The 14,558-nt window shown below is 43.3% G+C and overlaps 1 protein-coding gene across 1 annotated transcript in view; it reads left to right on the plus strand.

The window, feature by feature from the left end:
* Positions 1–6,831: 6,831 nt before the first annotated feature.
* The window catches only part of LOC149454675 (transmembrane protease serine 9-like), a 69,697-nt gene continuing 61,970 nt past the window's right edge, over positions 6,832–14,558 (plus strand). The window contains exons 1-4 of the mRNA XM_089687216.1: positions 6,832–6,874; positions 9,004–9,190; positions 11,734–11,996; positions 13,622–13,791. Of these exons, the coding sequence (XP_089543342.1) occupies positions 6,832–6,874; positions 9,004–9,190; positions 11,734–11,996; positions 13,622–13,791 (663 nt within the window). The remainder of the gene's footprint in view (positions 6,875–9,003; positions 9,191–11,733; positions 11,997–13,621; positions 13,792–14,558) is intronic.

Raw genomic sequence — 14,558 nt, forward strand, 5'->3', positions numbered from 1 at the left:
GGGGTCACATTAGCTCAATGATGGAGGAAAAACTGAGGGAGAAGAGAAACATGGGAATACTAGTCAGTACCAGGGTGCAAAAGTGTATTTACTTTGGAAGAATATTGATATCCTACATGTGTGGATGTTGCTGTGTTATATAAAACGATTAGAATAGTTTTTCACATTTTAGAATGGGGTGCCTCGGGACTGTCCATCATTTTAAAGGGTGCCTCGGGACTGTCCATCATTTTAAAGGTTGCCTTGGGACCAGGGGTGGACTGACCATTTGGAAACTCAGGCACTGCCCGAGAGCTAGAGGTCAGTAGGGGGCCCCATGAGATGCCCCTGGTACCTTTTTTATAGGCTTTTTTGAGTTTGGGCAAGGACACGGGGGCCCCATGATCCACTATTGCCCGGGGACCCCATGAGCTGTCAGTCCACCCCTGCTCGGGACTGTCCATCATTTTAAAGGGTGCCTCGGGACTGTCCATCATTTTAAAGGGTGCCTTGGGACTGTCCATAATTTTAAAGGTTGCCTCGGGACCAGGGGTGGACTGACAATTTGGAAACTCAGGCACTGCCCGAGAGCTAGGGGTCAGTAGGGGGCACCCATGAGATGCCCCTGGTACCTTTTTTATAGGCTTTTTTGAGTTTGGGCAAGGACATGGGGGCCCCATGATACCCTATTGCCCAGGGGCCCCATGAGTTTTCAGTCCGCCCCTGCTCGGGAATGTCCGTCATTTTAAAGGGTGCCTCGGGACTGTCCATCATTTTAAAGGGTGTCTCGGGACTGTCCATCATTTTAAAGGGTGTCTCGGGACTGTCCATAATTTTAAATGGTGTCTCGGGACTGTCCATAATTTTAAATGGTGTCTTGACTGAAGAAATGTTGAGAAACACTGCTCTAGAAAACTGCTACTGCTCTAGGAATTCTCTGCCATGGGTGCTCTCTGTATCATATTCACATGTAAACGATTTTATAGAAATATTAAAAAATACAAACTGTCCAAAATATAATAAAGTTTTTGTTTCATTAATACTGTATAATACAAATTTAGGATGTGCTTAAAGGTTACACTTAGAGCTGTTTTTGTATTCTCACAATCCCAATTATCGATACTATGAAGAAACGACAACTGTCTCTGAGGAATGAAAAGATTTGGATTGCTAATCAGGTCTCTATATCTGAATCCAGTGGACTCGCACTATGGATTCCGGCTTGGGTTTGTGGGTTTGAGAGCTTTTCCTGGCTCAGCTCAATACTCAATAGATTGTTTCAAAAAAGTCCTGGATTATTTCTGAATGGCACAAAATATAATGGGATACTAATATTTACAGGTAAAGTTGATCCAGGGAATAACCAATTGCCTCTTGGGGGATCAGGAAGGAATCCCCCCCCCCCCAAAGCAAATTGGATCAAGATTTCTTTTTTTTTGTTAATGTGGGTTTGGATGGACTAGTGTCTTTTTTTTCAACCAGAATAACTATGTAAACTTAAACTGTAGCAAAAAAAAAAAAAGATTCAGGTCACCCAAACAAACCCAATAGTCATAGTAAAAGCAGCCTCAGCCTAGCTCCATCCAGGCCACTGCTTTCCAACGCGTTTCGCTTTGCCCAGGGGGGCGTGGCCTGGACGGAGCTAGGCTGAGGTTGCTTTTACCTGTAATTAAATAACAATATGAATGGGTCCCCACCTTCTACACTACCCACCCTATATTTAGTGACAATCAAAATTTTTTAACAAAAAATCTCCAAGAAAAATATATAAATATATGAGCAAGATGTGTAAAAATTATAAAAATAAAATATAAAATATAAAAAAAGTCATTCCCACAAATATAATATCCAGTGTCATTCAAAGTCCAAAAAATAAATAAAACAGTGTCCAAACTCCAACTTGATATTTCTTTAAAGATGTTTGAGCCTTGCCTCTGGCTCTCAAAGGTTGGGAAATACCTCAAACAAAACAAAACTCACAATAGTGCATTATCTTAATGACAATATTCCATATCACTCTAAATTTAGTGCCAAAGATAGTGCAAACACAAAAACAAAATAAACCAACACTGTGCAAAAATCAGTGATGTGCTCCACTCTGTGCTCCACACAACTCCAGTGATGTGTCACCTCTACTGTAATCGGCAGGTATACCCTTACCAGAAATCATAGGAAACAACGCCTTAGGTGTCAGTAGAAGGTATCATCAGAAACGCTTCCTCTCCTCTCCTTTACTCCTGAAGCTTTCCGCTCTGATAACACTATTCAACAGGTAAAAAGTTTTGGGCATAAAATTAGCTAATCTTACATAATTTTGGGGTGCTGAAAATGAAAATGACCCTAAAAAATGTTGATTGGCTCTAGTTTCCATGATATATTCACCCATCTAATGACGTAAGCCATTCAAAATTATGATGCAACTTCAGCTGCATATTGCGCAATTGATACTGGTGACCAATAGAAAATGTCATGTATACTGAGATGATGCAATATTAGCCTTTAATTGCATCACTTCACTGCATAAAAGCTGCAGTATCTGTCGCTGATTGTAGTTCGTCTTTACATTTGGTTTTATGCTTATATAGGCTACTCAGTAATGCCTCGAACTTGTGTGAATAAAGCAGATAATTTCTGCTATATCTGCGGTGAAATAACTTTTATCTCACAAAAAAGGAGGATAACAGGAATGATTAAGAAAGCCTACAACTTGTATTTTGGCTGCAAGATAGGAGACCAGGACAAGAGCTGGGCACCACATATATGCTGCAATTCTTGTGGGACGACACTGGAGCAATGGTTGAATGGAAAAAAGGCATCTATGCCTTTCGCTGTGCCAATGATTTGGAGAGAGCCAACAGATCATGTTAGTAATTGTTACTTTTGTATGGTGCCTCCAATTGTAAAAGGGCTAAATAAGAAGAAAAAGTTGTCTGTGCACTATCCAAATATTCCATCGGCAATACGTCCAGTTCCTCATGGAGAGGGGCTACCAATTCCTAAAGCACCAGAATCCTTCGTGGTTGAGTCAAGTGAGGAAGAACCTGAAGCGTGTAGTCACGTGCAGTTGTAAGAGATAGCCCTTTCCTCGAATACAAGAGAAAAGCCAAGAGAAGCAAAACCGACACAAACTGAAGACAAAACTAGTGAGAATCCGAAGTATTAAAATGATTCAACTTAGCTTATGGCTATAATTTTTCTTGGTAATCCTATGCAATATATTATGCCATTTAGGCTTTGTTATGTAGTCATATCACTTGCTTTATATTTGTGGAAAGACATCTATCTATATAATTATTTTGCATTATGTAGTCATTACGCCTATAGTAGAAAACTTTCCGTTTACAGAAAAACTATTGCCAATTGACAAATTTCATTGTTATATTTGAACTCAGAATGTGAAATTCATTAAGAAATGGATCCTTTTGTTTCCAAAACTGGCAAAAAATAAAAATTTGTTGAACAGTGTAATCGGCAAGTATACCCTTACCAGAAATCATAGGAAACAACGCCTTAGGTGTCAGTAGAAGGTATCATCAGAAACGCTTCCTCTCCTCCATTCCTGAAGCTTTCCGCTCTGATTACCTTCCCCTCATGGTCCCACATGAGCCTTGTACCGATCTCATACAGATTCCTGTTTATGTTGTAAAGCTGTATGTTCTACTATGTCCTTGGAAGTCTGGTTCCTGGAAGTGTCTGTGTTCAATCTAATCAGCTGAAGTGCTTGCAGTCTTCTAAGGCTCAAGGCAAGGCTCAAACATCTTTAAAGAAATATCAAGTTGGAGTTTGAACACTGTTTTATTTATTTTTTGGACTTTGAATGACACTGGATATTATATTTGTGGGAATGACTTTTTTTATATTTTATTTTTAGAATTTTTACACATCTTGCTCATATATTTATATATTTTTCTTGGAGATTTTTTGTTAAAAAATTTTGATTGTCACTAAATATAGGGTGGGTAGTGTAGAAGGTGGGGACCCATTCATATTGTTATTTAATTATCACTTTCAAGGGTGAAAGTTTCTTTGTGAATATTGGGATAGTTTGGTAGATTTACTTGGTACCGTATTTTCACATTTATATGCTTTTACTTGTAATACTATCACGTTTGTTTGGAGAGCGGCGATCAGAATCTTTTTCTTTCAGTTTGAACTGTCTCTGAGGGCTAATTCCCACCAATGTGATTTTTTATAACGTGGATCACGCCACTCTTTAACATGTTTTGCTTCAGGGAAGCCCATGCGCTGAGTCAAGGTGCTGCAACACATGTCCGAGGTGTGTTGGGGTGCTATTGTTTGCAAGGCAAAAATGCGCTGAATTTCCCAAATGCATGTAATGCTCGTTGCCCACGTGCTGTGGTACTGCCACGTAATGGTGTGAATGGGCCCTTAATCATGACCATTAGGAAAGCAGGAGCAGTTTTTGAGTAAGCTATAAATTATCAAGAGGTGGTAGAAGGAAAAACACAAACTTTTTCAACCTTAAAGTGGACCTGTCAGTTTTCCAAGATACAGCAACTGTATCATTGTTCATAAAAACGCCACCTTTTAATAAAAACTATCCTTGAACTCCAGTCAGTGACTTTGCTTAGGCGGAGATGGTGCAGCTTAGTTTGCCGCAGGCACGAGTAAGTGTTTCCTCAGTTTCCCCTCCCCCCCGGTGATCAGACTGCAGCATTGTAAAAGGGTAGCAAGTCACAAGCTGAGAGAATGCAACAGGGGATGATTTGTGTCAAACATTTGTGATCACTACACAGTCAGCAGGATTGTCATGATTGCATCATCTCTGAGCTGGGCTCAGCCCAGGAAGCAGATGGTGACCCTGGTTGGTGTCTGAATCAAATATAGTGCCATCCTTTTGGAGCGAAAAACAGATGAAGGTATTGTCAAGGGGAGTAATGTGTTCTTGATTAAAAGGAATAAATCCCTAGAAGAAGAGCTTTTTTTTCTCAGATAATAGGTGCAGGAACTCCCGATTTCCGAGTCACCCCTTGTCTCCGCCCCCTACCCACCTCTGAGCACCGTTTCTGGGTTCCACCCCTACCCACCTTCCAGTACCTTTCAGAGAATATATTAAGTAGTTTGTATGGAATTTGTTAACAATAGCAAGGAAAGCAGTCAAAAAACCCTCATCAACAATAGACCCACCCACAACAACAGACCACCAGCAACAGTAGCTCCCCAGCAACAGTGTGCCCCCCAGCAACAATGAACCATCTGTAAAAAAAATACCCCACAGCAACAACAGACCTATGGCTGCAGCAACAGATCTTCCTTTAGCCAGCATCAATAGGCCCCTCTGTCAACACTAGATCCCTCCCAACAACGGTTGACCAACCCCCAGCATCTCCAGATACCCCACCCCAACAGATCTCCCTTCAGCCAGCATCAATAGGCCCCTCTGTCAGCAGTAGATCCCTCCCAACAACGGTTGACCAACCCCAGCATCTCCAGATACCCCACCCCAACAGATCTCACTTCAGCCAGCATCAATAGGCCCCTCTGTCAACAGTAGATCCCTCCCAGCAACAGTTGACCAACCCCCAGCTTCTCCAGATATCCCACCCCAACAGATCTCCCTTCAGCCAGCATCAATAGACCCCTCTGTCAAAAGTAGATCCCTCCCAACAACGGTTGACCAACCCCAGCATCTCCAGATACCCCACCCCAACAGATCTCCCTTCAGCCAGCATCAATCGGCCCCTCTGTCAAAAGTAGATCCCTCCCAACAATGGTTGACCAACCCCAGCATCTCCAGATACCCCACCCCAACAGATCTCCCTTCAGCCAGCATCAATAGGCCCCTCTGTCAACAGTAGATCCCTCCCAGCAACAGTTGACCAACCCCCAGCAACTCCAGATACCCCATTCCAACAGATCTCCCTTCAGCCAGCATCAATAGGCCCCTCTGTCAACAGTAGATCCCTCCCAACAACGGTTGACCAACCCCAGCATCTCCAGATACCCCACCCCAACAGATCTCCCTTTAGCCAGCATCAATTGGCCCCTCTGTCAACAGTAGATCCCTCCCAGCAACGATTGACCAACCCCCAGCTTCTCCAGATACCCTACCCCAACAGATCTCCCTTCAGCCAGCATCAGTAGGCCCCTCTGTCAACAGTAGATCCCTCCCAGCAACAGTTGACCAACCCCCAGCAACTCCAGATACCCCAATAGCAACAATAGGCCTCCACAGCAAATTTAGTTCCCCCTCAAAAAAATAGACCCTGTGACAATAGACCGCCACAGCCAGCATCAATAGATCCTTTGGCACACTCCAGCACCCTTTACCATTAGATACACTCAGTGCTGGAGGTGCCAGAATTGGGTTCCCCCATGTTCCCACTGAAAAAAAAACCCCTGCCTAGAAGTGTCACACAGTATTACTGAGCATGGGTGACTCAATATTTACATCTGTTGACAGGTCCACTTTAATGCATGGTCCTCCTTGTCTATGGATGTCTTCCCATTCTCAGCACTGTGTAGAGTGAGTGACATCTACAAGCAAAGTGCTGGTTTTCATATTAGTATTCTATTTTCCTGGAGTTCATCACCCGGTAAACATACTCTTTGTACCTGTGGTCATTGGATAGGGACCGGGGACAATGACACATATATGTGTGAACACGTCTCTGACAAAGGAAGCGGCACTTCAGCTGTAGAGCGTTATGAATATTTCATGGTCTCCTTACACAGAATGCATGATTTGGGGTGGTGGTGGGTTGGTGCTGGTTGCCGAGGTGTCGGAGGAATGAGAAGACACCATCCCAGGTCTCATGTTACTCCATGGTGTGAGATTTTATTATCCTAGAGATGAGCAGAAGACCAAGACACAGAGGAGGAGACGCCAACATGGCAATGAGGAGCCTCCCAGCCATTCTTCTGATTAATATCGGTAGGTGGGGTGTTTCTTCTCAAATTTTTCCAAGGCTTTAATTTCAGATATCATTTCTCAGCCAATAAATATATAAAACATAAAGAGGGGGAAGGGCATCTAAGAGGATGTGTGTCAAAGAGCAAGAAAACTTTGTAATTGGGAAAGCAACCCAACTCCTGATCATGGGTTCCAATAATGGGATCGCCAGAAAATCTTCCTTTCAAAGACCATAATGGAGTTGGCCAACTGGTTCTAAGGGTTCTGCATCAACTCCCAGCTGGTCACAATGTACAACATGGATACAATATGTCCTCAGCACACCAGCCCAGTGCCATTAGTACAGTGCTTTTTATTAGCACTGATCACTGTATTGGTGTCACTGGGGATGTCAGTGGCAGTTAGTCAATTCCCCCCAGTGTCAGAATGCCGGCAGTCCCATTATAAGTCGCTGATCACTGCCATTGCTAGTATACGAAAAAAAAATCCCAGTATCTATGTCGCCATTTGTAGACGCTATAACTCTCACGTAAACCAATTAATTTACACGTATTGGAATTTCTTTTAGCAAAGACATGGAGCAGAATACATTTTGGCCTAAATTTATGACAAAATTAGATTTTTTTTTTTTTTTATTGGACGTTTCATAGCAAAAAGTCAAAAATATTGTTTTTTTTTCTCAAAACTGTTGGTCTTTTTTTGCTTATAGAGCAAAAAATAAAAACCACACAGGTGATCAAATACCACCGAAAGAAATCTCAATTAGTGGGAAAAAAGGACATAATTTCATTTTGGTGCAGTGTTGCATGACTGCGCAATTGTCAGTTATAGTAATGCAGCGCTGCATCACAAACAATGGCCTGGTCAGGAAGGGGGGAAATCCTCTGGAGGGGGAGGGGTTAATGTTGCCCATGAAAGTTACATGAAGAGACCCTCTCCCTGCTGGACTTTTTTCCTTTTTTTTTTTGGCATCAGCACATGCCCCCTTGGCAGTGTCCAACTTTCAATGCCTCTTAGAAAGAAGTTTGCTTATTAACCCTTTAAATGGAGCACAATTTACCAAGAAGACTAACCCCCCCCCCCCCCCCAAACACCCATAGACTTCAATAGGATTCACCTTTCAAAGAAAATTTGCTGAACCCTTCAAAGCCGGGAAAATGCACCCATCAATATTCACAATGAAACATTCAAAAATAAAAACACTGCTCATCGCTGGATAGGTGTTCAGTTTCGTGTTGAGTTCTGATAGCTTGGCCCGTGTCACATGACAACAATACGAGGATTATGAAGAAAGAATACAATGTCACCAAATAGTCTACAGTGTCTGTTTATTGTGTACGTGATGTATGTGACCCCTAGTGGCTGCTCTGTGCATTGCTTGGTTGTGGTTATTGGTTGTCATTCCACACATAGGACCCGGAGCCAATTACACTTTCATTATTATAAAACATTTATATAGCTCTAACATATACCGCAGCGCTGTACAGGGAACACTGAGCCAGTCCCATCAGTCTCTGTACCAGAGGAGCTTACACTCTCATGTTCCCTCCCCCACAGTCCCATCAGTCTCTGTACCAGAGGAGCTTACACTCTAATGTCCCTTCCCCCACAGTCCCATCAGTCTCTGTACCAGAGGAGCTTACACTCTAATGTCCCCTCCCCCACAGTCACATCAGTCTCTGTACCAGAGGAGCTTACGCTCTAATGTCCCCTCCCCCACAGTCACATCAGTCTCTGTACCAGAGGAGCTTACGCTCTAATGTCCCCTCCCCCACACTCACATCAGTCTCTGTACCAGAGGAGCTTACGCTCTAATGTCCCCTCCCCCACAGTCACACACTATTATTATTAATATTAATCTTAAGGTAGTATGGCTAAATGTTAAAGTATTATATATACTGTATGTATGTATGTATATATGTATGCATTTATGTATGTATTTATGTATGTATGTATATATGTATGTATATATGTATGTATATGTATGTATGTATATATGTATGTATATGTATGTATGTATGTATGTGTGTATATATATATATATAGTGTATACATATATACTGTATATACATATACACACACACACTCATTTGTGGTACAGAAGGAAGCTAGTAACCTTTCTGAACACACAATATGTTCTTCTCTCCCAGTTTCCTCCTCCAGCCCCTTGTCCTGTGGCACCCCGGTGGTACCCTCCAGCCGGATAGTTGGGGGTTCAGACTCTGTGGATGGTGAGTGGCCCTGGCAGGTCAGTCTGCAGTATCGGGGCTCCCCTATGTGTGGGGGGTCCCTGATCTCCCCGCAGTGGGTGCTGAGTGCGGCACATTGCTTTGACAGGTGAGTGGAATCATTTACTTTCTAAATGTCCAGATCTGAGTATGATTTGTGGCTTGTTTTATGAAGACCTCATATTTTTTTAAGTTATCAAATAGCAAAAGAGAAAAAAAATTGTATATTTGTATGCCATTACCACGACCTCTACCAAAAAAAAAACCCCCTAAAAATAAATTCTCCCACTTTTGAGGTTCGTGATTAGAGATGAGCGAAGTATTCAAAAATTCGATTCGACAATTCGACAATCACTCAGATAGACTTGTGTGCTGATGTGATGCCATTCAAGGTGTGCCAATTGTAATGCAAAATGTCATGCTTGGTAGGAGTTGGGGCTTGCCATACGCAGGGCTGCTGTTAGAAACCATGGGGCCCCATAGAGCCAACCTGACAGGGCCCACTTAAAAAAAAACAAAAAAAAACGTTTACTATGCTTTAGTTATGAATGAACACAGTGAGTGATTGGTGCCGATTACTCATTGTGGAAATGAAGGGGCTGGTTAATGTACCATATTTACCCCCACTCACCCTCCTGAAGGATCCTATTGCGTGCTTGCAGCTGCTGGTGGGAAGGAGAGGAGGGAAGCCGGCACTGTGGGGTACCAGGCAACTGTGTGAATCAGATGTGCACAGGGAGGGCGATCGGCTTGGTGGGGGAGGGGGCAATTACTGGCACTGATCCCCTGTTTGCAGGGGCGGACTGACAACTCATGGGGCCCCCGGGCAATAGGGGATCATGGGGCCCCTGTGTGCTTGCCCAAACTCAAAAAAGCCTATGAAAAAGGTACCAGGGGCATCTCATGGGGCCCACTACTGACCCCGGGCCCTTGGGCAGTGCCCGAGTTTCCAAATGGCCAGTCCGCCCCTGCTTGTATGGCTCTTCTCTACAGCAGCTGAAAACCAGCAGTATAGAGAGGAGAAGAATCCAGCTTTCAGATACTGCAGAGAAAGCCATACAGAGCATCGGTTCCAGTAATTGCCCCCCACCGTGCCAATCACCCTCCCTGTGCACATCAGATTCACCCAGCTGCCTGGGCCCCCCTGCTGGCCTGGGCCCCATACAAGAGAACTGGTGGTACCCCTTATCCACGGCCCTGGCCATAAGTGTCCACTGAACCACGCCATAATGTTGGGCTCACTGCTTCACACGTGGTTGTGGTACAATCATGCGATGCAAAAACCCCTCTTGGATCAGAAAAAGGACTTACGGGAGGCATCGCTATCGACTCCTACATGCCTGGAGATTGCTGCCCAACGGCAGTTTGCTGGTTGTAAATTCCACCGCCAGTGTGAACAAGGCTCATTGCTGGCACTGACACGTTTTATTTTTAGTGGGGAGACATTAGAGAACACGTTTTAGCAAAAGCGATGGCTGTGATTGGCTGTGAGTATCTTACCGTGACAATGGGGGTGCAATAAAGTCTACTTCTGAGATGCCACCTATACAGTGGAGAAAAAAAGTATTTAGTTTCATAGAAAACCTTTGGAGGGAGTTGAAAGTCCGTGTTGCCCAGCAATAGCCCCAAAACATCACTGCTCTAGAGGAGATCTGCATGGAGGATGGGCCAACATACCAGCAACAGTGTGTGCCAACCTTGTGAAGACTTACAGGAAACGTCTGACCTCTGTCATTGCCAACAAAGGATATATAACAAAGTATTGACATGAACTTTTCATATTCACCAAATACTTATTTTCCACCATAATTTGCAAATAAATTCTTTCCAAATCAGCCAATGTGATTGTCTGGATTTGTTTTCTCATTTTGTCTCTCATAGTTGAGGTCTACCTATGATGCCAATTACAGGCCTCTCTCATCTTTGTAAGTGGGAGAACTTGCACAATTGGTGGTGACTAAATACTTTTTTGCCCCACTGTATGTGGCACCTCTGATGAACCGAGACTTCACCACAGGGTGTCACTGGGTCTTGGTTGGGAAAGATTGGTCTAGGGTGCCATATAAGGATCAGACAAGTGATTTTGGCAAATTTCTCAAAGTTTTTTTTGTTTAATCACTTCAATACCGGGCACTTTTACCCCCTTCCTGCCCAGGGCAATTTTCAGCTTTCAGCGCTGACTCACTTTGAATGACAATTGCGCTGTCATGCAACACTGTACCCAGATGAAATTTCTATCATTTGTTTCACACAAATAGAGCTTTCTTTTGCTGGTATTTAATCACCACAGAGTTTATTTTTTGCTAAATAAAACAAAAAACACCTGAAACTTTTTTGAAAAAAAATGCACTTTTCTTTGTTTCTGTTATAAAATTTTGCAAATAAATAACATTTCTTCATAAATTTAGATCAAAATGTATTATGCTACTTTTCTTTGGTGAAAATAATAATTGAATTTGTATTTTTTTTTTCAAATGTTTCTTTGGGACCCGGTACGACTGCCGACATCTATTTGTTTAGGGTTTTCTTTTTATTGGCCAAAAGTTGGCCATGTTGCCCGAAAACAACCAATTATGTTGCAGATAAAAGTTCACAATAACTTACAGAGAGTCATATGTAAAACACTTCATTTGTTATAAACAGGAGTCACAGTCCTCAGGACTACAGGGTCCTCCTGGGAGCGTTCCAGCTGGAGGTCCCATCCCCCCATCAGCTCCTGTCTGGAGTAGAGACATTGATAACCTTTCCACAATACACGGCTGTGGGCAGCCCAGGGGACATCGCCCTGCTGAAGATGACCAGCGCCATCAATTACACCAATCATATCAGGCCGGTCTGTCTGCCATCTTCTTCTGTCATCTTCCCCTGCGGCATGGACTGCTGGGTAACCGGTTGGGGTGCCACATCCTTCAGAGGTAAGAGATCTCCAATAACTATAAATTCCGCAATCATTTCCTCTCCGTAACATGCTTGGAATTAGGCCCGGACTGGGACAAAAAACAGGCGCGGGCATTTTGGACTGAGCAGCCCCAAGCCCGGGGACCCTTTCCTCAGAGTCCAGGGGCAGAATGCCAGAGCCCGGTCGCAAAAGCGACCTTTGTGACCCTGGTAGTTCCGCAACTAGTGTCAGTAGGATTTTATTTTTAATTTTTTACAATTTTATTATTTTTTTTATTTTTTTGTAGGAGAGAAAGAAAGAAAGAGAGAAGGAAGGAAAGAAATAATGAGAGAATGAAGGAAAGAAAGAAAGAGAGAAGGAAGGAAAGAAAGAAAGAGAGAAGGAAGGAAAGAAAGAAAGAGAGATAGAGAAGGAAGCAAAGAAAGGGAGAGAGAGAGAAGGAAGGAAAGAGGGAGAGAAGGAAGGAAAGAGGGAGAGAAGGAAGGAAAGAGAGAGAGAAGGGAGGAAAGAGAGAGAGAGAGAGAGAAGGAAGGAAAGAGGGAGAGAAGGAAGGAAAGAGGGAGAGAAGGAAGGAAAGAGAGAGAGAAGGGGGGAAAGAAAGAGAGAGAGAAGGAAGCAAAGAAAGAGAGAGAAGAAAGGAAAGAGAGAGAGAAGGAAGGAAATAAAGAACGAGAGAGAGAGAGAAAGAAGGGAAGTGAGAAGGAAAGAAAGAAAGGAAGAGAGAGAGTAAGAAAGAAAAAGAAGGAACGAGAGAAGGAAGGAAGAAAAGACAAAGAAAGAGAAAGAGAGAAGGAAAGAAGGAAAGATAAAGAAAAAGAGAGAGAGAGAAAGAAAGAGAGAAACAAAGAAAGAAGGAAAGAAAAGGAAGGAAAGAAAGAGAGAAGCAAGGAAGGAAAGAAAGAGAGAGAAGGAGAGAAAGAGAGAAGGAGAAAAAGAAAGAGAGAAAGAGACAAGGAAAAAAAATGAAAGAGAGAAGGAAGGAGAGAAGGAAAGAGAGAAAGAGAAAGAAAGAAAGAAAGAAAGAAAGAAAGAAAGAAAGAGAAGGAGAGAAGCAAGTAAAGAAAGAGAGAGAAAGAAACAGAAAGATAGGGAGAAAAAGAAAGAAAAAGAAAGAAAGGGGAGAGAAGGGGGGAACTGTCAGTACTGGGCATAGTCTTTCCTGACAGTTGCTCTGCAGCAGCTGGAGGGGGGGGGGGGGGGAACCTGGCGGCAGCACTGCGGGAGATGAGGGGGGGGGCAGCCATGGGGGATCATACAGGAGCCCAGCGCAGCAGGAGATGGATAGGAGGGGCGACCGGGAGGTACATAGAGGAACAGAGAAATGCAAAGTCTGGTTCCCCTATGTGCCGGTCGATCGCCCCTCCTGTCCAGGTGGCCCCGGCCCACCAGGAAAATGCCCGATGTGCCCTATGGCCAGTCCAGGCCTGCTTGGATTACTCTGCACTGCTGGAGGACTCTGCTCTGCCAATACTCAGCTCTCCTCTCTAAGCATGGTCTGAGCTGCTGGAGTCCTGTTATCATTTTTTTCTGACAAACTTTATCGATTATTTAAATTTTGTACAATTCTACAACGTCAAATCCGGATCATCTTCTGATGTCAGTCATCATCTGGACTCAGTCGTTCTTCATTCCCACCCACAGTCCACCTCCAGTACCCACAAACGCTGCAGAAGGTGATGACACCACTTATTGACCATGTGACCTGTGACCAGATGTACCATGTGGGATCCGAGGAAAGTAACAGCACAGTGATCATCAATAGTGATGGAATCTGCTCTGGGTACCCCCAGGGACAGAAGGATTCCTGCCAGGTGGGTCAAAACGTTTGAGATCTTCGACCATTTTATAGCACAATTAAAGGGAAATCACACTCATTTCATTAGTCTTTATTTTTTTAAACACATAAAAAAAACTGCTTGATGTAAACTATTATCTTCTACTTCTATATTTTACCTAATTTGGATGACATATTCCTGTTCATACCGAAGGAGTTTGTATCTATTTTCATCTATTTTGATCAGTTGCTCACATCACAAGCCATTTTCAGTCCTAACCAATTCTTCACAGCAAATGTAAATCTCAGCCTTGGCTAACTCTTCATAGCACATATAAACCTCAGTCTTGACCAACACGTCACGCTACATGTAAGTCTCAGCCCTTACCAACCCTTTACAACACTCATGAGCTTCATCCCTGACTAACATGCAAATCTTAACCCAAGTCAACTCTTTACAGCCTATGCGAGTCTCAGCCTTGACCAACCCTTTACAACACTCATGAGTTAACCATGACCAACCCTTTACAACACTCATGAGTTAACCATGACCAACCCTTTACAACACTCATGAATTAACCATGACCAACCCTTTACAACACTCATGAATTAACCATGACCAACCCTTTACAACACTCATGAGTTAACCATGACCAACCCTTTACAACACTCATGAGTTAACCATGACCAACCCTTTACAACACTCATGAGTTAACCATGACCAACCCTTTACAACACTCATGAGTTAACCTTGATCAACTCTTTAACGTTGATGTGAGTCTCAGCCTTGACCAACTCTCCACA

The sequence above is a fragment of the Staurois parvus genome, unplaced genomic scaffold (assembly GCF_062004578.1).
Source record: "Staurois parvus isolate SC_StPar_1 unplaced genomic scaffold, SC_StPar_1.0 ptg000421l, whole genome shotgun sequence".
Lineage (NCBI taxonomy): Eukaryota > Metazoa > Chordata > Amphibia > Anura > Ranidae > Staurois > Staurois parvus.